This window comes from Rhopilema esculentum, chromosome 20 (genome assembly GCF_057945365.1).
Source record: "Rhopilema esculentum isolate cy_ngs chromosome 20, ASM5794536v1, whole genome shotgun sequence".
Lineage (NCBI taxonomy): Eukaryota > Metazoa > Cnidaria > Scyphozoa > Rhizostomeae > Rhizostomatidae > Rhopilema > Rhopilema esculentum.
The window spans coordinates 2,414,825-2,439,092 of NC_142834.1; the positions used below are offsets into that span (position 1 = coordinate 2,414,825).

The following is a 24,268-nucleotide window of genomic DNA, read 5'->3' on the forward strand; positions in this document are numbered from 1 at the left end:
TTTTCTTTTTTCTGTAAAATTTGTTCCCGTTGAATCACAATTAAGAGAAAAGCTGCCGAAACAGCTGGTGCCTGTTGTAATACTTTTGCAAAAGGTTCTTCGGATACCAGGGACAAGTGCTTGGAACGAGATCCCAGTGCAAATAAGAGGCTCTGTTTTAATGAGATCCTTTAGAGCAAGAGTAAGGGAGTTCTGGAGGCAGTGCAACGCAAGCACTTTGGGAGAGCATTTGTATTTCTTTCAATTAAAATTTTAGCTATTTTCTTTTTAAACTGATAGAGTTTTGGGTGTGGACATGAATAAACAAACAAACTCAATTTATTATTCAAAGGTTATATGCTCCATTCTGTTGGGCCAAACTCCTTTTTACAAATCATCCTACCTACAAGTCTTTTTCAAGACTAGGAATCGACCAAAATGCTTAAGAAAACACTTTCAAACAATCTTTTGGTGGTACAAAAATTGAAAATGGCTTTGAAAAAAGCAAACATTTTGATACATATATATCTTTTCGTCTGACAATCTTCAGAGTATAAAGCGTCAGAACTCTACGCTAGGAAATATATATACCCAGTTGTGGATCGAAATAAGCCAATCAGAAATGCAAGCACATGACTGTTGAGGTTGGCCAATCAGTGCCGCTTGCCTATTGTGAATGTTACCAATGGAGTCCTAAGGTGAAAACGAACTCCTTTCTGAGTGCTAAATCAGTGCTGCTTGCCTATAGAAGATGTTTCAAGAACAGTTCAAGAATATATGATGCTTAAGGAGTTTTTAAAGATGCTTCAGGTATGTGCATTCAAATTTCCGCTTGTTTTCGGACTTTTTGTTGCAGCATCACACAGATAAAGAAAATGAAAATTGTATCTCCTCTTCTGCTTCTGGTGCCTCGAGATTGTATCTCTCTCGTTAACAGTTGTCCAATGATCACATTAAACGTGAAATTTGGAGTAGCAACTTAAAACCGTCCTGTTCAATACACCAAATAGCATGTACAGCTATGCCTATACGGACGGCATCGAGGAATTTACGACAAAACTGTAAACAGTAATTTTGATTACCTCTTCTCTTTTAAGTGTTATGACACGAAAAAACGCAAACGTGGCTTTATTCTGTATTCACAGTATGTTAAATTCCCCCAATATGTTTCGTGACTTCTCCAAATCTCTTTTCTTGTATTCTTTATTTGAACAAAAAAGACATAATTTTTAAAAATAAATCCTTTTCTATAACATTTTAGTTTTATTCAAATGTCATATAATACAAATTTATATAATTTAAATTCTATTTACTTAATCAAAAATTTTATATCTAATTAAATAAATCTATCTAGTAATGCTAATACATAAATAATATATGTTGTAAGTATCATTATTTTCCCATTAAAAACACAAAACATTGTATGCTCCTTGGGATCACATTATACTTAAGAATAAAAAATCTACCAAAGTACTACTTGTTTAGATAACAATATTTGGCAAATTAACAATTTTAATATCATGCTTAAAATTCATTACAGTTATTACTTCAGAACACAGCAGCTATTAAGATGATTTTTTTAAGCTAGTATTTTTGCCCTGAATTGCTGTTAAACTTTATTATTTACATGTTCAAGAACAGTTTCTGAATTTGGTGACAGGGGTGGGAGAGCTTTTTTAGCTGGTCTTTTCTCTTTCAGTTCGCTGTTTGTTATTTTATAAAACATAGTAATTTAAAAATCTAATTGATCACTGTTTATCAGTGACTGTTATTTATAAAACCTAGCAATTTTAAAATCTAATTGATCACTGTTTATTAGTGGCTAAATAGAATGTTTTTCATTTCTTATTGAAAATGGTCCAGAAACAAATATGTTTATTCTAAACTAGCCAGTTATCGACAGCTCATAATACTGTCTTTTTATGTCGAGAGAGTAAAGCAATTACATTTGATTTAATCCGTACTAAATCTCCCTTACTTTTTGAAGACTATTTCTCTATTGTAATGTTATTTATTATCTTTACATAACAGTCATTGAAAAAATATCAATTCCCTTAAGTACAATAATTGAATTTTCTATGATTCAATTCCTTGTCTCTATGTGGAGCAAACTGTAAATGTTGCTTCATCAGTTATCTCGTGGGTTTTGGGAAGCAATCCCAGGCGAGCACCTGATGTGTCGAAAAGTCTCTGGTTTGCTTAAAATTGTGTGTCGGATCTCTCTTGTTGTACTTTTCAGACTTTTTATTAGCAAAATTTACAGTAAAATGTTCAGTAACTCGTTGCACTTTCTTGCTTCAGCTGCCTAGGTCGGTTGGTTCTACCAGGAGCTTTAGCACGTCTTTTGATATGTTCACAGTATCTCTTTATGTCAAGCATTCGTACTGCAGCAGCATGACATAAGATACCCCAATCGTGAGTGACAACAGTTATCTGTTTAGCTGCTATCGTGGTGGTGTCCCGTTCAGGGTCTTTGTTGTGTTTCCCCCTTGCCCTGGGGGACTTCCGTGACCATTCTCCCCATCAGAACCGGCGCTGCTTGGGGTACGTGACATAGTACTACCACTCGTATTCAATGTTGGATTTCCAACGAGTCCAAGCCCATTTATACCAGGCGTCGACGTTCCAAAATTGTATGTCATCCCACTCATGGATGTGAAATTAGGAGAAAACTGTAATGGTACAGTGTTCATTATATTTGGCATTCCATTCAAGCTGTTTGTCATACTTGATCCGAAGCCATTTACATTGCCTGAACCCAGATTTTGTGTTGTCCCGAGTCCATTGATTTGATTGACAGATGACAGGCCCACACTGCCATTCAACTGCATGCCTTGAAAGCCATTGATCTGGCTTTGCATTGTACATGGTACTGTTCCCATGTTATTGTTTACAGATAGGCCACAACCTCCATTGCCTAAGTTATTCATCACGCCTGTATTTCCACTGCTGCAATAGTTTGTGTTAAATGTATTCCCTGACATAAGCATCCCACTTAACAGGTTCTCAACACTGTAATTTCCAATCATCCTGGAGAAGAAAATCCCTTCAATTGCCCCCGGTCTGATAAGACGAAGTGCCGGCAGACGTAGTAGAAGCTTGCCAAAACGACTTGATTGAGACGGGTGCTGCTGCCGTAAATATTCTTCAAGTGCTGCTTGTGCTTTCTCTTGCAGGTTTTCTATAAGCTGCGGGTTGCTGATCCCAGGGGTATCTGGATGGCACAAAAAAACAACACACTCTTTCAGTCAAGAAGATCTCCTATATAGGCCATATTTTCCTACTTAGATTGACATTTCTGTATACATATCTATAATGCTTGAAAAATTTCCCACAATATATAGTTGTTTGCCAATTAATGTTTAACTTTTAAAATAATTTGACTTGCAATTTAAAAACTCTGCTTAAATACTGCCAGTTCTGTTGCTAGAAAGTAGGCCTTCACAGAATGTATCAATAGCCAAATTAATCATGCCAAGAATTAACAAAGCATTTTAGGTAATTGTATCTTAAAGTTTTATTAGGTAGCATTTAGCTACAAAAGCATACTGAAACGGTGCTCATTTTCTTTGTATTAATGGCACGACATTGCTTTAATGAGTTTAAAGGATTTAAAAGATTTACTCAAAAGATTTGAAAAATAATACCGATTAACATCAATATTTTTAGGCTATATCAACTTTAAATGTGATGTCTTTGAAAAATTTATTTATTTTGAATTAATTAAATATCAAATTCATTTGATATTAAATTTTAAGGGACAGTTATAATAATCTTCCTAAAACTTTTGGGCTGTAAGAAATAAATTCATATTTGTTAAACTTATTGGCTTATCAATATACTTTGCAGCTTGTTTAGTAGGATATTCCCTGAAAAAATTGGAAGTAGCTTTGTAATATTTGTGATTAAACAAAATAAAGGCACAGCTCCTTTATCAACCCTTTCACTAACTGAAGCAAGTGTCATGCTAATTCAATGTTACACGGGACTTCCCGCGTGCCCAAACGCCCTGCGTGGAAAATATTGAGCTTTATGAACTTTCTATGGGTGAAAGGCCAAACGCTGAATAGGAAATTCGGTTATTTCAGTTAATCAGACAAGCAGTTATCAGCATTTAGCAGTTGTTTATATCCTTGTTCAATGTGCAAAGTTGTCGCCTTCTATTGTTTTATGACTTCCATCGATTTAAAATAGGTCTTTCTGTAGTGTAATTGTCTTATTTCCTTAGACTAAGAATTGCCAAACCGAAATTTTACCAACTATTTGCATGAAAAGATTGAGCAACTTTCTGCTAAACTTTCTAAAGTGACATCAACAAGCTTTTCTATTATAGATTTTGCGAAATTTCGAAGCAATCATTGTGTTATAAGACTTCTAGTTATTTCAAAATTTGAATTACGAACGGAACATATTTGCCTTAGAATGAAGCGTGCATTCCCCCCCTTATCAAAGCTCGGCGCGAAAACAATTCTATGTAATGAAAGTAATTCAAGAAAATAAAAGTTTGCTGTAATAACCGAACATCCTCTGCAATTACACCAATTACACTAACTAGATTGAAAAAACAAAATGTCTCGTGTGCTTTCAGTTTATCAACAAAGCCATGACACAATTAAACCATGAAACAATTCCCGAATACTGATCACGTCATCTACATATACCGGAAGATCATATCTCGGTCTTTGACTTCTTGATCATACCGATTAGCCGGTACAAATATTTACTAACCGGCCGGGTCACCAAGGCTCATTAGCTGCAAAACCTTGCCTGCAGGGACCTGGCTGCCTGTGCAAGCAAACGCTCTCACAGGCAAATACCATTCAATAATGCCATTCCTAGGAATCTCTATTAGCCTTGTAAGCTTCACTTAGTTTTTCGTTTGAAACAAAGTTCTGAGGAGTCGCTAGGAGAGTTTAACCCCGTCCCTTGTCCATCTTTGTTAGTTGTTGCTATGTTAGTAAGGTTTTCCGTTAGGGGACACATTGTACTAATACGATTAAAACCTAAATTCCAATTCAGAGTCACCTCTACCCGGCTATGCTACTTGGCACCTCATTAAACAATTTTGGCAACACGTAACGGCAGATGTGTGACGAAGGTCGTTTGGACACAGATAGATTAACTTTTAATCTTTCGAATACGATAAGGGATGGGAGTTTTGATCCGGCAAAGGCTTGACACGCTTAGGGGTGTGTGATTCTACTTATTAACCAGTCTGTTTTTTCAAAGCCTTGTCGAAAGTTTCTTGCATGTTACAACCCAAAAACAGTATCTAATGAGAGGTAAATCGAATGCTCTAATGAGCAACAACTTAATGTGCATAAACCTTCCTTAGTTGTATTAATACTTCCCGTGTATCGTTGTCCACCCTAAGACGATACGCTATCTCTTAACAAGAGTGGCTGTTCTACGTTCATCTATAGCATCAAAGCGAAATTCTCACCTGGATTGAAAAGAACCAACGCTTTTAAGCAGGAGAATTCTGCCGCATCCGTCTGCAGCGCCTTGAATTTTTCTATCAAATCCTCGAACATCTTCATGTGGTCTTGATTGTTATTTCCGCTGCTGTCATCTGGCGACCGCTTCCCGTTCATCTGACCATTCTCTCCGTTGCCATAAGCCGCAAGCGACCTTGGATTAAACTGAAACGTGCTACAATGCTGCGCTGTACTCAATATAAACAGCTCACTCCAGCAGTTTCGAAGTAACGCAACCTGGTCTGTCGTTGCCAACGCAGAAAAGAACGGGACATTGCGGGCCCAATCGACGGCGTTGAAGAGCAACCGCGCGGCCATTTCGTATACGTGCTCTGTGCCAGAGACTCCATAGTTGGTAGAAGATGATTGCTGGAACCTTGCTAGAGTGTCAGCTCGCAGCAGGAGGTTTGTGTATGCTGACATGAAGTTTTGTGGGTTAGGCATTCCATTAAGAGGGCCATTGAAAGTGTTTGATAAATTGCCAAACTGATCGACCATAGAACCTTCCAAGGGAGATTTTGGTATGCGTCCTTTTTGCACAGCTAGGAAGACGATGTAGAATTTAATTTAAAAGGGTACATATGTCTGAATATACCAATCTTTGAAGTATCAATTAGCATATGATGCTAAAATTAATGAGTTCATTATATATATGCGCAAAATTTTCTCTTTTAAAAATCTCATTTAAGAGCAAAAGTTTTAACATAAAAGGTACTTGTCATTTCAAATTGTAAGAATTTTTTCATAATTTATGATCAACTTTTTCAAGTATAGACATGAGATTTTCAAAAACCGAAAAGATGCCTCAACAAGAAGCTTTGCAGTTATCAGATTTTTTTCAAGTAACTGTAGCATATATTTCTTGATTGATTTAATGCTTTGTTTTATAAAATTAATTTTTAGGCATAATATTGCGGTTTTTAAGTTTGGAAGTCAAAATTGAATATTATGATTTCAAAGACAGTTGCTTAAAATAAATAAGAAGATATCAAGTATTTTGCTGTGAAAAGCAAACAAAAAATATTCTATTAACGTATAAGCAAAATTAAATGCAACATATTGGCTGGATAATTACTTCTAAAAAGTAATCAGCTACTGAAAAAATGAAAAAATATAAAAAAATAATTTAAAAAGAATTTTCAATAAACAGTTAAATACTTGTTACGGAAACACAATAAAATAAATGATACAAATTTGTCTTTTAGCATCAAATTAGAAAAACAGACTTGCTTTGGGATTAACGCCTGTTCTTATGTTTTTTATTGATGGCTTTCTGTAAAAAGGAATTCGCATTCTAGAAAAAATTCACCCAGAAGGCTCTTTCTGTCTCTCTGGTTTTATCATAAACTGGATAATGATATCAAGGCCGCAAGAATGTTAAGGCGTTTTGTTAATAAATATTGATCCACTTTGAAAAGCCTGAGTCGGTTATATTCTCCAAAACAATAAGAAAGGTCACAATCAATGAGGCTTGTGGAACAGTTGGTGCTGACTACTGTACCATTAAAACATACCATTGTAACTTTCATCGTCGCTGTTTTCATCTCTTAATAATCCTGGCATATTCACGAAGAAGTTGAAAAAGTCCTCTTCCATTAGACGGCCATGGATGCGATGGCTTTGAGCGGTTGAAAATGAATTTCTAGTTTAAAGACGGAGAGATGAGCATTGATGCGCATCAGATACTTTACGTAAGGGTTCAAGAGGTACTCCCTTGTAAGGCCTTACGACCCGGACCGTTGTTCGCAGAGAATCGCATATTGTCGAGCGGACGTTGATCCTTATTCAAAACAATTGATCCCTGCTTCTTATAACCAGTCAGCTGTTCATCCTTAACCCTTAACAGGTCTCATCAAGCACTCGGGTCAAATGCGGCTTCTCTGCCGAATATCTTAAATATTTGTAATCGCAGTCACCTAGCAACGAACCGACAACAATAACATGGCAGACAATGTTTAAAAGTCGCAGCGACTAGAATACAAGCCCGGAAATAAAGAGGCAATCGACCTTTTTGGACTAAATACGCGGTATTCTCTGTTATGATATGATAGCGTCAATGTTTTTCACGGAAGAGAGTACCCATTTGCAGGACGTAAGACTTCCTCTATAGAAACACTGGTTTATGCGTGGCTGCGCGGTTAGGCATATTGTCTGGGTTGGTTTGCCAGGTTTCAAATGCATTCTAGATACTGGACAATAGCAAGAACTGTTGTGCCACTTAAGGTAGATGGGCAATGCAAAAGCAATTCAGATTGCAGTGCTACCACACTAGATCAATTTTGTCAGAAAAACCAATTTGAAAATGGTTCATTCTTCAATGCAATACGTTTTTACGTCAGATACTGATTATGGATTTTAGTATACAGGGTAGATTTTATAATGCTAGTACACTTTATGTTGCTTTTATGACAACACAAGGGTAAAATTGTAAGGGAATGGACTGTGTTAGTCAAACTTTATATTTCCGACTTTGCATCTTTTTAAAATCTACAATACCACTGTGGATATACCGGAGCATGTATCAGAACTAAAAGTATGTTTGTAAATCCAACACAGAGCAAAAATGTTTGCAGCCGCTGTGCAAAGGGCATCTGTGCCTGCAAGCTGCGGCCAAAAGGCGACGCGCAAAATATTCTGCCGCTAACCGGCCATACGACATTCAAGCCTCCTCGATAGCCCAAAGGGCAGAGGTTTTGCTTCATAGCAATTCACTCAGTGTGTGGTGAGGTGCATATTTCCTGGAATATTTTCGAAAACTTGAAAGCAAGAAAAATCTTGGTACCGAGATTGTTAATGTGTTCTTTGTTCTTCCTAATTCAAGCTTCTGTCGAAGATCACACCCAGTTACTTTGTCTGGTCCAAAATTTTCAACTTAAAAGCTGTCAATAAAAAACTTTTCAAAATAAAAAATTTCTTCAGTGATTTTCTTGATCTTAAGTTGGGAACCTACAAACATAGATTGAGTTTTTAGGACATTTAATGAGAGTTGATCTGCCTGCAGCCATTGCTTCAAATCATTCAGTTCACTATTACGTGTTTGGTTTATATCTGCTAAGCTCGAAAAAAGAGTAGAAAATACTGGTATCATCGGCGTACATCGTGACTCTACTTTTTTCAAGAGAGAATGGAAGATCGTTGACAAGAACAGAAGTGGGCTTAGACAGGAACCCTGGGGAGCACCACAATGTTTAACATCTTTGAATTTGAAACATGCCCTATTTACTTTGCAGAATTGCTTTCTGTTAGTCAGATAGGAAGTAAACAAAGCAAGTCAAAGATTTCCAAAGCCATATTTCCTCAATTTAGCGAGCAAAATGTCATGATCTACGGTATCAAAAGCCTTATTGAGATCAATGAAAATTATTGCAGTGTATCTGCCATCGTTCATGCTAACATACTAGTGATATCTGTGTTGCCAAGTAGACAAATGACAACACAGTCAAAAACTCTAAAGCCAGATTGGTTTGAAAACAGATGTTTGTTTTTGTCCAAGTGATGATATAGTTGGTCATAATTAAGTTTCTCAAACACGCTAGCTCAAACAGGCAGAAGTGATATAGGTCAGTAGTTTGATTGGTCATCAGGTTGACCACTTTTAAAAATACGGGGTACACAGACTATTTTTCAGCTATCTAGAACCAACCAGTGACAACTGATATATTGCAAATATCACAAAGATACTCCGAAACGACCGGCAATGCAATTTTTAGAAAGAAGCTTGCAATACCATCTTTACCACAAACCTTTAAAGTTTTCAATTTTCCAAAAACTTTTTGTAATTGGAAGGTGTTAATAACGTGAAAGTTTTTTGGGAATTTTTTCAATAAATTTTTCTCCTATGATACAGAGGAAGATATTAATAGATTCTGCAATGTCAGCACACGTAGAGATGCGTGTCCCTTCGATAATTATTGACGAAATGTAGGTGATTTTAATTTTCTTGTTTAAAACGCTGTTGATGGTCTTCCGTGTATTTTTAAGGGTCTCCTTTGCAGGAAGCAATTTTGTGAGTGAAGCACTCTCGTTTTAGTTCCTCATTTAGTTTATTAACCTGATTACGTATATGCCTATAGAGCAGCATCAGTAGTTGGCAGTTTGAGCGAACTGTTGACTTTTTTAGTTTATCCTTTCTTTTCAGCCACAAAAATTAGTTCATCCAAGGATAGAATTTTTCAAGAACACCCCTGTGACGTGTCGGTGCATTTTTTTCAAAAACAAGTGAGAAAATTTTAGTCCTGTTAATAACTGCAACATTAATATCGCCTGTATTCCGCACCTGCCCTGTCAACAATTAACAGATCATTTACAAACTCAGTTTGAGCAAAATTTTTCATTTGCCTGGTAGAAATATTTTTGTGTTGTTATTCGCAAGCACGCTGAAATTTCCTTTAACTTAGACCTAAAAATGATTACTGAGGCAAGATTTGTATATTCACGAAGATGCTATGTTACTTTTATTTATCGTAACAATTTCATTTATTAGAGTAGCAATGATAAGTGTCTCACGAGAAGGACCTTCTATGAATTGATGAAGCAAAATAGATCTATAGCAGACGTACAGACTGAGCTTGAAGGTCACTAGAACTGGTATTGCCCTCTTTGGAATATTTAGGGAGCAAATAAAGGTTTGTATTACCTAGAAGAATAGTTTCCTTGTTTGCCCTGCCGAGGAATCGAAGACATTCTTCTAACTGGTCAAGGGTATAAATACCTACATCAAGAGGCCTGTACCAAGCCATATCAAAGAAAGGAGCAGCACGATCTGGCTTGATCTAAACGCATTAAAGCTCTAGAAATGAGTTAGGATGTTCTTCTCGCACAGTAGGCTTGACTAGAAAGTATCTTTTAGATAATTTGCAAGACCACCACCATTTCAGTCAGAATCGCACCTTTTGACAGTGTAGCCCGTGGGTGTTTACTAGACTATCGTTAATACTCTTGTCAAGCTAGGCTTCATTTAAGGCCAAGATGTGAATCCCCAATTCCTTTACAAGCTTTGGTATTGCATCAAAATGCGAGAGCAAGCAATTGTCATTCAAATTTTATTTCTAAGTGTAATGACCCATCTTATAGTTGGTTCAGACTGAGAAGCTGCAGGGAGAGCATCCAGCAACATAGAAGAAGCCTTAAAGATCCCTTTAATGTCGTTTTAGACAATTGCTTGCATAGGTTCAACTGTAGATGCAAAAAAGAGAAGTTCACTAGCGGACGGGGTTTCAATGGGCGAAATGCTGCCTAGGCTAAAGCCGCTCTTATACGGTCAGATTTTGTCGAATTCGACAATCCTTTTGTCAATTTTGTTCGTTTTCGCCTCTTATTTCTTCGTTTTTTTAATACCAGTGCTATAACTCTGGCAGCTGAAGCAACCTATTCCATTTCATAAACAGAATTGAGGCATTTGACTCCTATATTATTCGACAAAATTTGATCGTGTAAAAGGGGCATTCGATTCGACAAATCTGAAGCAAAACTAGATTCGACATAATCGAATTCGACAAAATCTGACCGTGTAAGAGCGGCTTAGGCCTAGAATCGAATATTTGTTTACCGACTCATCTAAAGGCATATCATGAAGATTCGTTGCTAGGTTCCGTGATGGAAAATGGAGCAAAGTTGTCAAGTAGAAATCGGCTTTTGGAAACAGGAAGGTGGTTTCTCTTCAATTATTTTGATCCAAAAAAATTTGCGGTTTGCAATGCTTGTAATAGTATTTAAAATATTTGCGGAGTCATACAATTACATATATCGTCCAAACATTTGATGATATCTAGTCAATCCCCATTTAAAAAAAATCAATCGCATTTGCAATGTCAAAATGTTAGTGCATTGGTATTGAGATGTAAGCCCCGCTAAATTTAATGATTACCTTGTATATTATCATGTTCAACAAAATTTCATACCACTTCTCAATAAGCCAGCTGTCACCAGTTAATTCACGTGTATTCTTTTCCTTTCGTGGTCCTCTGAGTCTGTCCTCCTAATTATAATCAAAATCCTAGCATCATCAATGTCCTTTCAAACTTCAAAAGCCAGGCCAATCACCTTGGAAGCTAATTCCTTTGGAATGGCTTAGCGTAGTTCGTTAGTCCTCTCCAGAAGGATGTTCCTCAATTATTGGCCTAACATATGACTCAATTTGCTTTTTTGCAGCACCTGGAAATGTCTTGGTGCTGGTCTTCATATGTGATGCTTCACAAATTACGTCTTCCCTCACAATTTTTCGACCCTTTGAATCACCTACAATTGAAACTGTAGGCCTCTCATTTTTGGCTGATTCCTTGCCATTAGAAATAGTTCGTTGGATTCCAATCGACCTTCAAGAAATGAATCTGCGCTCTTCGTGTTTGTTGCTCTCTTAGGAATATTCTCATTTCATATTCTTTATCTACCAGTGATTAAAGACGCATTTTTTGTCCCATGTGAAATACCACTTAGCTTCCTCGCTTAACAATAGCAGTATATCCATATTCTCCAAGGAGCACCATACTTTTATTAGATGCGCCATTCTTTTTCTCGAGAGATTCAACTTCTACTGTGTTATCTTGCAAAATTACATATTTATATGATGTTTGAATACTATGTGGATATGAAAAGTCATTAAAGTTCGTGTGCATTGTTCTAGATTCGACCCTAGGGATTCTCCAGCCTTCTTTCTCTCTACAATGCTTGCCAAAAGTCTTGGAACACTTGCTGTGGTTTGTATACAAGCTGCAACTCCCCTTCCCCTCATAGAACGTTGTTCCTCGGAAATATGAATAATATGAATGCATCTCTCCTACATGAACAAGTGATACATTTTAGCGGACCTTTTTATGGTTGACCTCTATGTAGCTGATTTTTTTATGGCGGCGCATTCTATGGGGAACCTTTCTATGGCGGGCGCTAAGCGATTTGCCTCACTCAGTTAACCAATAGTTGTTAGATGTAGCGACCGAGCATTTTGGGTTATTGCACAGCGTATCGTAATTAAAAGACTAGTATTCGCCGTCCACACGAGGTTAATAGAATCTCGTCTTCAAATTCCCCGGACCAAAACATCAATTGTGATAGGTTGATTTTAATTTTCGCTACTTGTGACCAGTAGGGTACATCAGAGAGAGATTTTAGAGCTTTCTATTTACCGTAAATCCTCGAATTGGCCCCCTTGAAAAAGCCCCCCTCCCCTCTAATAAGCCCTCGCCCTAGAACTACAAATTGTCAATAAGCCCCCCTTTGAATAAGCCCCCACTGCTACCGTATATTCTCGAATTGTACCCTGCAGTTTGACGGTTTTTGCCATGTGAGGTTGCCTGTGGCGTTTTATTGATTTACAACGACAAATTCGTAAAGAAATTTCTACTAAAATAAACGAGATCTTTTAATAATGTCTTCTTATTGTCTACAATAATTTTATAAGCCTCCCCCTCGTATAAGGCCCCCATCCAACAAGCCCCCGTCCAAAAATATCAAAGATAAATAGGCCCCCAGGGGGGTAATTCGAGAATTTACGGTATGTAGAGTTCAGCGTGGATGAATTAAATATTGTTGGTAAAATTTTTTAATATAAATTCAATTTCACTCAATCTTAAAGTAAGATATGATGTGATTTAGTATCAGAATACTGGAAATCTTATGTGTTTGAATCGTTTTTATTCAAAATGTTTTAAATCATCACGCCAGCTTCGAGTTGTTTTTTGAGCCAAAAGCTAGTATGAGAACATAAAAAGCGTTGTTGAGGAGAAGAACCATTATTCGTTCAAATATTTGCTGGCTTTCAAATTTTTGCATCATATCCACATGTGCAGTTTAAATCGGTGAAATCACTTTTACATCGCATAATGTAATCTGTGGTAGGAACATTCGTGAAGAAACTGATGCAGCTATGATATATAATATCATTTATTCACTGTGGAGTGTCATGAGAAGAAAAATGTGTCCAAAAGCCTTCGCCCTAATGCACATATGCATATTATGTTCTTTCTCGTAGATTTAGATAGATTGATAGAATATGGTTTTTCAATAGCTAATTACTGAAAACCTCGTCTTGCAAATAAACGTTTTTGTGTATGCAATCAACACTGGCAGGTTGTGGCACTTACAATTCTGTATTGACATGAAATACAAAATTGTATTAATGATGGCATTTTTTTCTTCCTTTGAAAACCGTAAGAACTTCCAACTATGGGAAAATCGTTTCCAAAACAATGCGTTTTATGAAGGCGCTACTGCAAGCCTGGAAAACCTTACATAATCGAAATAAAAATTGAAGGTAAATTCGTGGCAATTCAAGTATCGTTTCACGTCGTGATAAAAGCTCTGTAAAAAACTATGTTCACAAGTACACATTAGCTGTGAAAAACTGTTTTGTATTTAATGCGGAGGAGCATGCTGTGAGTCTTGCTACTTTTAATGCGGAGGAACCACTTTGAAAACCTTTTGCAATTGATACAGAGAAACCACGTTCGGAAGAGCCATGTTGCAAAATTTATGCTTGATTACCTGGGGAGGTGGAAAACTGCTAGCATTCCATCGAGTGATCATCCCCCGTTCTTACAGTCAAAGAAGAGTCTCAATGGTATGAAATAGTTACGCTCTATGATTACTCTGGACGGGGGATCAACTTGTTACCAGCAACTTGTCTTCTCAAAAGATGGTACCTCATCCCGATCTCCTAGGTCTCCAAAACGACGTGTTTACCGAGCAGCATTCAATCCTCGCGAAAAGCTACCGGGTAATTAGCATGATCACAAACAGCAATGGTAATTCTTTGGTATTAGATAAGGCATAAGCATGGCTATTGATTGCATCAGGTAAGTAATGCAGTGTTTAGTGCAAGCATATATTGTTTATGCATTTGCCCATCACGGCTATGCGCTCAACAAACTGTGCAAGCCTTGGTGAATGGAGCAATGACTACTCATTAGAAAGCATCATGAAGTGTGATACCCCGGGCAAGATAAGATTTTGCAAAGTTGACCATCCTATTGACCTCGCCTTGCAAATAAAATTGTATAAGTATTCGTGTATGCAAACAACCCCGGCAGGTCGTGGCACTTACAATTATGTATTCATATGAGATACAAAATTGTCTTGATGATGTCATTTTTCTCTTCCTTTGAAAACCGTAAGAAACTCCCAACCTTTTCTAGGCAGCATTCTTGCCAAACAACTGAAATGCCAAAAAGCCAAAGAAAAACCGTTTTAGAGACAACTTAAGATTTTCAACCCTTTAGATGCAAAATTGTCTGTAAAATTGATTTATAACGACAAAATTCCAACTGGTCACCATGGTTTATCATTTGAGAAAAGTTTACAAACGTAGGGAAGGAAAGCTGCATTTGTTGGGTCTTTTCCATTTCAGATGAGAATTAACCGAAAAAGTTCCTGATAAGCTATATTTAATTACAATGTGAAAGAAAGCTGACCTAATTAAACTTACACATTGACCTCGGATCGACACACAAACAAGCTCGTTTTATGCACTGACAGAAAAACCATTATTAAACGCTGCTAAGATTGAGGTTGTCTCTGTTTTGAAGTGAATTCTGATGCCAATGCCTCAATGCATCACTTCTATTACCTGCCTCAATGCCTAGGCAGAAAAAACTTCTTAATGCCATTGCGAGCAGTTGCGTCCTTTTTTAAATGAAAAACAGAAACACAATTCTAGATAATGATTTTATCATTAAACCAGACTGCACCCGCAGTTTCTAACTTGCAAATTTATGTGAAAAGTGTCTTGCAATGGAAGCCAGTTGATTACATAAAGCGTAAAATTCGCAGTTGCACTTTTGCACATTCCTGTTCTTTACACCTTTGCACATGCGTTAAAGTTTACATAAAAAGTTAGCAGACTTTTGTATCATGCACTTCCAATATTGTCAAAAAGAGAGATGAAAAGATGCTTAATGACACAACGAAACTTTTTTAGAAGAACCTGCTTTTTAGATTTTTCTTCTGCATTGCCTCTTAATATGTTGTTGGTTTTTTATTCAAGTCTTGGGAAAAGTTTTGCTAAATCTTGTAAAATTCTGGTTTTGTTAATATCCTGCTTACTGCGAAGATCCCCTCCATCCACAAAATCAACATTCTAAGAAAACTCTTAAGCATTGAAGTATCACTTACCCGCTTTACTTTCTGCAGTCTTTGCTGTTGGCGCAAACTCAGTTAAAAGAATCATTAACTAAAAAACTTGCACCAATGAAAATCAAAACAAAGTCGCTACTTCTTACCTTCCTTTCTCATTCCCACTTTGATGCATTTCTTCAATCTGCAATACTGACATTGATTTCTGTGATTGATATCCACGGGACAATTTTGAAATGCTCTGCAGGTATACGCGAGATTTCTGCGTATGCTTCGCTTAAAAAAGCTTTTGCACCCCTCACAAGTGAACACGCCATAGTGTTTTCCCGAGGATTTATCCCCACAAACGCCACAATCGATGTTTCCGACTTTTGGCTTGCTTTCGGGACTCAAGGACAATTGGCTTGAATTCGGCAAAGAGGAGACCCAAGTCGCCATTGACTATGTTAAATTAAACCGCCAAATGTTCTGAGTCTCTAATGATATTTTATCTTGCTTTTTATGTGACTCCGTGGTTGCTTCTTGGTACTTCCAACTGAAAAATTTGTCCCTCCAAAGTGGAGCTTGGAGCAACAACACAGTTTGATGTCGCTTTCTAAAATTAATGTCACTTTCTAGAATTAATATTGATTTAAAATTTCCAGTATTGCAAATAACATACAACGTAATTTGTATTTGCCAGCCCCAGTTAACAGCCTTTTTCTTGCCTTTTCAATATGCCTCCACTAGTTCTTGATTAATGCTGTGTTATAATCCAAGTTGAATCTTGTTGAAACCAAGATATAAATAAGTGTATCCACTCTAAACTACGTCGTAATCCAGCAAGATGTTCCAAGCTCCTAGAGATTTAAGAACCAAAATGTTCCCCAAATCTCTTGAACTTAAAAATCCTTATAAATATTAACTTTTTTGTCCACTGCAAGAATCCTTGGTGATATCAGGTCCAAGAAATCACGAGATTTACCGAGTGCAGCCAGCTAATCCCAGGGCACGTTCCAACCTTGGTTGATGTGGCCAATGTGTAAGCAACTCGCTGGCCAGCCTAATGAAACTGTTCACCCTCTTTTCTGATCTTCAAATCTGTCTATCTCCTTTCAAGGTATTTCTTTAAAACCACCAAAACTAGACAGCTTGCTATCCACCTACCAAAAGCCTTTGCCAATGCTTCAGACAACCAAACTTGCAGGAATTGCCTTGAATTCTTCCAGAAAAGGTTTGTGTAAATTATTGTCACAGCTTTGTTCGTTTGGCTTGCTCGCCTGCTCAGAACTAGGCATAATAGACAAAGGGTATGCTTCGAGGATTTTTCACTGATCACTTTTAAATTATGCATAAGAGGCAGGCAGTTATTGAAGCGTGTGAAGACGGCTTGTTTACAACAGAAAACAAATTATCCCTCTCGTAGAGGAATATTTCAAAAATTCGTCAAAATTAATCTAAAATGACTAAAACTTGAGGATTCTTCACATAGAAATTATATCAATACTGATTTTTTTGCATTTTTAAGAAACCAGATTTGATATTTAAAGCTAGATAAGGATAATTCTAATTAACAGGTCGATCAACAGCTCAAATTTTATTTGTAAGAGGGCAGGGATCACATTGATACTTTCTTAGTCTTTTGCCGCCAATGGTGGTCTATTATGAAACGATAGGACCTGGATTCATGCATTAAAAATATTAATTTTAAGTTTTTCTTAGGCAGCAGAGGTATTTTAGTAGTTTTGCAGAAATTTAATTGGAGTTGAAGGCGCTTCTAATTAGCCAGGGTTATAGATATATTCAAGTTGTGTACACATGTTCGTTACGAGTCGGCACGTGATCAAACAAGGTAAATGGCGCGTGGATAGCGATGACTCAATGCTTAAGTTGTTCGACCTTAGTATGGCCCGTGCAACGTGCCCAATAGCTCACTTGGTAATATTCATTGGCTCCGTATGCACTTTGAGAAAGAATTCAATGGTGCTAATGACTTGTTTGTTCTTTGTAACATAGACTGCCATGCAACTGTGCAAAGCTAATGGAAAATGAATGCTATATCAGTTTTTAGGTGTTATCGGGTTTAATTAAGATATTCCCCAGTCGAACCCAATTGCATTCAGGCAATGCAACAGTTTATGAATTGCAAATGATCTTTGAATCATGTTAATTTTGTAACGTTGCTTAAATTGCAGATTGTGGCAATTACTTTGCATGCTGTCCATGACCAACCGTGCAAATTATGATTGGTGTGTTTTATCTCCTGTACAGTTGTGAACATTCAAGTTTTAATCTAATATAACCTTCAAAGGTGTCGATTTGATTTGAAAAAAGTTCGTAGCACAATATTTCCTTAATATGGCAATATTCTGACAAACTATACTAACTGCATTCTTGGGCAGATCGTAACATCACTTGTTCGGATAATATCATAATAATTGAATTTTCTATTCCTACAATTTTGAGAATTGCTGTATCAAATGTTTTTCCAACATGCTTTGGGAAAACTAGGTTTTGATTTTTCGTGGCAGCCTGCTACCGAAACAAGATTTTCAAGCATTTTAACCACTGGAAATCAATTTTTTCTTGCTTTAACGTACAAAGCAGCTAAAAATTCTCGTAACATTTCATAAAAAAGAAATTATATTTGGTGTTAATAAGCTTAAGGATAAGTCCACTGATTGCTGGCTGTCTTCTACGCTACACGGTAATTTTTTCGGAAAAATAGAATATTTTTACAAAAATCTTTGGCAAAAATTTCAAAGATTATCTGATGCTAAAAGCGTTTCTGCATCTTTCGAAAGGTATTCTTGCACTTGATTTGAACTGTTAATTTATGCAAAACTTTGATGCTCTTATAAAAAGTATTCTAAAATTCCAACGTTATTGTAGCTTCAGCGATTCACATAATTTTTCATTTAAACGAACTATCAAGTATAATTGATAGCAATGAAGACATTTAATTTTTTTTAAATTAAAAAATAACTTTAAGGAACTATAAAAAAAGACTTCAAAACAACAACAAAACTTCCAGACTCGAAATCGTTATTTCAAGGTTAATGTGCTTTTAACTTCTCTCTGCATTTAGAGATTTGATGAAATATTTATGATTACTCTCTGCAAAAGTTAGAGCTTTTTGTCAATTTAATTCTTGTTTCGTAAGTCTTTAAGCATTGCTAAAATTTGATGAATCTGCAAAAATTGCTGCGAGATTTTTAATCGATGTCGCGCATATTTCATAGCACCTCGTAAAGACAATTGTGCAGCGGTGTGCACGTGCGCACTGGTCTCTGCTGGGCAGAGGTAACTCGACTAACCAAGTCAATGAGCGCAGCAACGCTCAATTTGCAAAAGCTGAGCAGGGCTCGAATGATAGCACGGCAGTTGCAGCCATCTAGCTGAATCTCACAAAGCAGCTTGTAAGGACAGGATATTAACAGCTGTAGCTACATTTAAACGATGACGAGATTCGGTCTTCTGCATTCGGTTTTAGTACAGGAAAGATCGTTACAGTGATCTTTTCAGCGAAGCGGCGTCCAATAAACTTGATAATGAACCATTTCAAACCTGACGATAAAATTAATGGTTCTTAGGCCAGATGGTACAGACCCTTTAAACCATGTAGAGCCCAAATAAATGACGAGGAATATTGCGTAACTTAATCAAGATTAGGGAATGAAGAAGTGTCCCGAGTAACGATCCTTGCAGCAAAAACATTTTTCTTGGCGCGCGACTGTAATTTGAGGTCAGTCTAGTGTTGCCCAGGCTGAGTTAAGTGGGGGCAATTTACAGTTTATCTTTGTCTTTGATCGCAGCATCTGTGCTTCATTCTTTCACTCTCATTTACTTCCAATTTGCAAAATGCCTTCTTCTTTGAAGCACATTGTAAAGTACCTTTAATGCAGCTCCGTGGCTGTGATAAATCAAGTCATGTCCGTTTAAAAATTTAAAAGACAGTTATAATTCGCTCTTTCATTGCAATCTTTGTATTTACAATTTCATAACTTTTAATCTTATCAATGAGATAATTAATTTGGTTCTTCATGCGGATCTCTTGGAGGATCTCTTGTGTGTCAGCCCTTAACCTTACGGTTGTATATGCTTAAACCTCTGCGAACGAAATATGGATTGAAATTCTCCCCTGCTCACCTATCGCGGCTTATTTATGAAAGGCTTCATTCTAAAACTAGTTTTTGCTTTGCTCGTGTTCCAGACGGAGTCTTGAAGATGATCCGCTCGAGGTTGCTTGATGAACAACATACATACAGGACTATTAAAAGGTCACGCAGCTGTGCACCTTGCGTAGACAGAACACTATCAATGCCTGGAAACGAGACAACGTACATGCTTCCACCCGCTGAATCATTTGATTTCATTAAGCGTTTTGTAACGAGGCTTCAGTCAGAACAAAACAGAAGATCAGCGACCTTTGCTGGTAGACTTTGTACACCATGTGAGACCTGGCAACTGCCTTACGAGGAGACGGCCTAAATCAACGACAGAAAGAAGATTTGCACGCGTTCTTTCAGCATATAAGCTATTCGTTTGTGAAGACAGCAGAGTATGAATATTGCCAAAAGAAAATATGCTAACTGCCAGGCGCCTTCAGGTAGATTGTCTATTTGCTATTCTAAACTTCATACTTCTGCCGAGCAGACCAAGTTGATCTTCGTTAATCTAAAGTCGTTCAGCCGATAGGTTATTTTTCAACGTCGATAGTTCTTCAACCAATTTAACTAAAAATCACTTTTTGAGCCGATTACGTATGACAGGGTCAACTTTCAAAGAACAGTACTTTTTGCTCTATGAAAAAGACAGTAGCTTGCAAGCCTAACTTTCACTAGAATTTCCACGTGTCCTATCTTCCATTGTAGTCGTTGCTCCTAATACCAACACTGGTGTCGCTTTGCTGTGTATACCTTCACATCTCAAGGCAAAACAGGCTGATCAATTTGGCACCCAGAGGCGATGGCGAAACTCATGTAAGCGCTCAAAGAGACAGAAATATCGCGCAATCAGGTAAGCAACTAGTTTATGTCAGCAATGAGCAATGGACTTGATTGGAATATTAAACTGCATTCTATCTACAAAAGATACATCCCATAATTTTGTACGACTTAAAAGCTTCATACAACTTTAGTCCACGTAAAAGTTTTGCATCACAGTTAATTGAAAATGAATTCAGAAGAGAAATTATCTAGTAAAATATTTAAAAAGATTAAGGTGCCTACGTGTCTTGGTTTCTGTGGCATATCTTCTTGAAGTTTTTTATCGTCTTATCGATTCTCACTGTCAGTTTTTTTAACCCTGATACTGCAAGAGCATTCATTATTTATGCAAATTTATCACGCGTTGTTCGGGTTCAGCCGATAGATATTTTATCGATAATTTTTATAAATTGCTTACTCTTTCTTGATATTCTGTTTTCTGCATTTTAGTAATCACTAAGACTAACCGATGGAACAGCTCGCCAAGTCAGCACGCTCGTGAATCAGTTCAGTCTTTTAAGGCCCAAAAAAGCACCAATGGCCTAAGAACAAAGACGCCTTTATTGACAAACAGCACAGTTCCGAATGAAGAGTACAGCAATACGGCAGTGCCAACAAAAGGATTGCCTGTCAATACGACGAAAAATGCAGTAGAAACATTAGCAAATAAAAATGTCTCGAAGGATTCTGATGGTTTCATGATGAGCAACACATCTTATTCGAGATACAAATTTACTGACTTTGAATACAATAATATCTCCACACAAGAACTCCTTCATGTTGATTTAAAGGCTTCTAGGTCGATGGATATTCTCAGGACTACAGACTGCGAAGCCAAGCTTTCTCACAACCAATCAAATGTTGTATCCAATAGCAACGATGCAAAATGCATACCATATTATAAGATCTTAGATGTATGTACTGCTTCCGAGAGGTATTATCCAGCAAAAGGTCGTCATTGCAAGAGCAAATGCCAACCACAAAATAGTGAACGTTTGTGCTATCTCGTTAATTCCACGAGAACAAGCACTTTTACTAAGATATCTCTGAAATGCTCTATGGCCCTTTGTGATGAAACAAAAGTTTTTGTTGCTACTGTGAACAGCGCATATGGAGTTGTGACAAAACAAAGTTCATATTCCGATGTTAGAAGTCTGGAAAATGGCGTTCGCAAGGCGATAATGAAGAGTCTTAAACATGGCTTCGATTACATATTTTTGAGTTGCGAAAGCACGAATGTTGGGAGGAATAGAACACAGCAAATATTGTTTCTGCCTCCTTTGCTTGAGAAACTTGAAAAGAGAGAAGATAAACCCAAGCAGAAGAAGAATTTACCGCGTACTGTCCAACCCAATATAAATATCGTTGTTTTAGATTCAATATCTCGTGCGCATTTCCCGCGTGTGCTCCCGAGAACAACGCGACTTCTTAAAGAAATAGCAGCCCGCCAAAACGGCCCCACTATCGCCGATTTCAAATATTTTCAAAGTCTGGCGCCTTTCACTTTTGTAAATATCAAATCTTTCATGGCTGGAAAGCAGAAATTTAGCAACTTGAAGAAAAGAGACGTAGGGTTTAGAGAAATGTTCGAAAAGTTGCATAAAAGTGGATATCAGACAATGGTACAAGAGGATACGTGTTGGTACGATAAATGGGGCTCGATACTGACGAGTAACAACAAGCGTGATCGTACTCTGCGAAGTTTGCGTGAAATTGGAGAAGGCTGGAAGGCATTCAAGCGAGTAATAAAACGAAGCAATATCGATGGGGTCGGTTTAACACATTTATCTTGCTATGTTTTACGAAAATACAAGCAAACAAATATGTTCAACAAAGGGCCTAGCTTCTGCCACGACGGAAAGCCGCTGAGCGCACATCTTCTACGTTATGCGAGTGAAGTTCATAAGCAGCAAGAGACCAACACGGAAATTAAGCCGCAATTCACGTACACGCATATAAACATCGCACACGAAGGCTCGGGTAAGCGTGCATGTGCCATAGACGAACATCTCGCTAAAACAATGACAGAGCTCCTTTCGTTAAGCAATACAGTCACCATATTGTGGTCTGATCACGGAGCGAAAACAACACCATACTCTATTCATACATTGCCAGGCAAGTTCGAGACACATGACTCATTTTTGTTAATTTCTCTTCCAAGGAAAATCAAGAAACTCCTTGGAGGTCGTTTGCATGATAAATTTTTGAAAAACCAACATTCAGTAGTATCTGCTGTCGATTTGCATCACACAGTGTTGTTTTTATCAAAGTTAAGCAAAGCCAAATGGCCTGAAAAAAGTACCGAGCTTGGTTTGTTTACAAATAAAACGTGGAAAAGAGGCTGCGACGATATTCCAATGCGAGACTATTCTCTTTGCAAGTGTATCAATGGTTATGTATTCCCAGATTTGAGTTCATGGGCCACATATTATGATGTGTTATGGATGGCGGAATTCGCGATTGGAAAACTTAACAACAAGCTCTCCAGTCAAATTAGAAAGTCAAAAAAACGGAATTGTCTATGGCTGCAAGCCTTGGGTTTCCGTGATGCGATCATTGACAAAAGTACTTCTCCACATTCAAGAAGACATATCTTTGACATTCTTATAAATCATAGAAAAATCCAAGTGTTTAATGTCCAGGTGAAAAATTCGACTTCTGGACTGTATTTATTTCACTGGCAACGAACGAGTATTTACCAGGATTTCGATTCCTGCAAAGATAGAAATGCCTCGCTTGAGCTTTGTATATGCAGAAAAAAAGGTCCAAAATTTGATCTGCAGCAAACGCTCACAACAAATATGTTTGGTAGTGAAAACAGCCTTGATTTCCCACTAACAGGCAATACGTGTTTGATGGTATTAGAAAGGAACCATCAAAGCGAAGTTGCCAGCTTCTCAATTGCGAATCTGTGTGATCAACCGTACAATCTCCATGTTTCGAAACCTAAGTATGATGGATGGGAAACTTCTGCAAAGCTGCCACTGAATCTGACTGTTTCTTCCAAAAGCATTACCTTTATTCTCAGCGCGAGAAAACGAAAGAAAGATTCTCCATCGTGTCGTCTAAAAGTGCGTCTGGCTTAACCCTCATCGCCATTAGTCGGCTCAGAGGTGGCGCCAGAAATCTTCCGACAGAGGGGCTAAAATGACTAAAATAAGCAGTTTTCGTACGTTATTTTGTCAAATTTGCTCCGACAATAACCTAAAATTTCCTCCGATGGGGGGGCTAGGTGCTTCCGACGGAGGGGCTGTAGCCCCCCCCTAGCCCTCCCCTGGCGCCACCACTGGGCTGTGAATGATTTGGTTCTTCTAATATCCAACGCTAATGCTCCAGCAGTCCTTAGTCCTTAAGAAAATGGCTTTTAGCTTTGGCAAGCTACTTGCTTAACAAAAAAAGAAGAAGGTGAATAGATGTTGCATCACAGATACTGGTGTGAGACATGGTTCTTTATTCTTGGCAAATTTGTGACAGTTGTAGGAATTTTTATTCGTTTGCAAATTTAAAAGGACGAGTAATCAAAAAGGTGCTTTAAGTAATCTAAAGAAATATCTCCTGTATATATGTTTTTTATGTGTAAATATATCTTTGAATTAACGAGAAATATGAATTTTGTAACCTTGAAATCAGAAAATTTCCTCACGACCTTTGATCCTTTAATCTTTGATATTTCCACCAGAAAGCTACTAAAACGTGAAAGCAGCATAATATGTTTCAAAGTTTATGCTTCCATTTTACATGATTTACTCCTTTCACGGTCATTTTTATTTTAGAAAGTGA

General features: G+C 37.4%; 2 protein-coding genes across 5 annotated transcripts; one reads left to right on the plus strand and one right to left on the minus strand.

The window, feature by feature from the left end:
• Positions 1-60: 60 nt before the first annotated feature.
• LOC135686975 (nuclear receptor subfamily 2 group F member 1-B) lies at positions 61-16,994 on the minus strand. Of its 4 annotated transcripts, none has more exons than XM_065203388.2 (3): positions 15,668-16,994; positions 5,423-5,986; positions 61-3,193 (listed from the first exon to the last, which is right to left on the minus strand). In XM_065203388.2, exons 1-3 carry the CDS (start codon positions 15,957-15,959, stop codon positions 2,424-2,426), a joined length of 1,626 nt encoding a protein of 541 aa, XP_065059460.2. In that variant the 5' UTR covers positions 15,960-16,994; the 3' UTR covers positions 61-2,423. The 4 variants fall into 4 exon arrangements, with proteins under 4 accessions (XP_065059460.2, XP_065059459.2, XP_065059463.2 ...); XM_065203387.2 differs by having other exon boundaries at positions 5,423-5,998; positions 15,668-16,990; XM_065203391.2 differs by lacking the exon at positions 15,668-16,994 and adding an exon at positions 6,971-7,500.
• A 1,921-nt stretch (positions 16,995-18,915) lies between these two features.
• Positions 18,916-24,156, plus strand: LOC135686973 (uncharacterized). Its single transcript, XM_065203385.2, has 3 exons — positions 18,916-20,109; positions 20,375-20,519; positions 20,939-24,156. The coding sequence occupies exons 1-3, from the start codon at positions 20,086-20,088 to the stop codon at positions 23,572-23,574; spliced, it is 2,805 nt and encodes a 934-aa protein (XP_065059457.2). The 5' UTR covers positions 18,916-20,085; the 3' UTR covers positions 23,575-24,156.
• The last annotated feature ends 112 nt before the right edge of the window (positions 24,157-24,268 follow it).

What these genes read in the sequence shown, in the direction of transcription:
- LOC135686973 (XM_065203385.2), top strand. Translation starts at nt 20,086, where the DNA reads ATGCTAACTGCCAGGCGCCTTCAG. An exon ending in TAACTGCCAGGCGCCTTCAG is followed by an intron (nt 20,110 to 20,374) that starts GTAGATTGTCTA and finishes CTTCCATTGTAG; the next exon opens with TCGTTGCTCCTAATACCAAC. An exon ending in CAGAAATATCGCGCAATCAG is followed by an intron (nt 20,520 to 20,938) that starts GTAAGCAACTAG and finishes TCTGCATTTTAG; the next exon opens with TAATCACTAAGACTAACCGA.
- LOC135686975 (XM_065203387.2), bottom strand. Translation starts at nt 15,959, where the DNA reads ATGGCGACTTGGGTCTCCTCTTTGCCGAATTCAAGCCAATTGTCCTTG. An exon ending in AGTGGGAATGAGAAAGGAAG is followed by an intron (nt 5,999 to 15,667) that starts GTAAGAAGTAGC and finishes TCGTCTTCCTAG; the next exon opens with CTGTGCAAAAAGGACGCATA. An exon ending in GTTGGTTCTTTTCAATCCAG is followed by an intron (nt 3,194 to 5,422) that starts GTGAGAATTTCG and finishes TGTGCCATCCAG; the next exon opens with ATACCCCTGGGATCAGCAAC.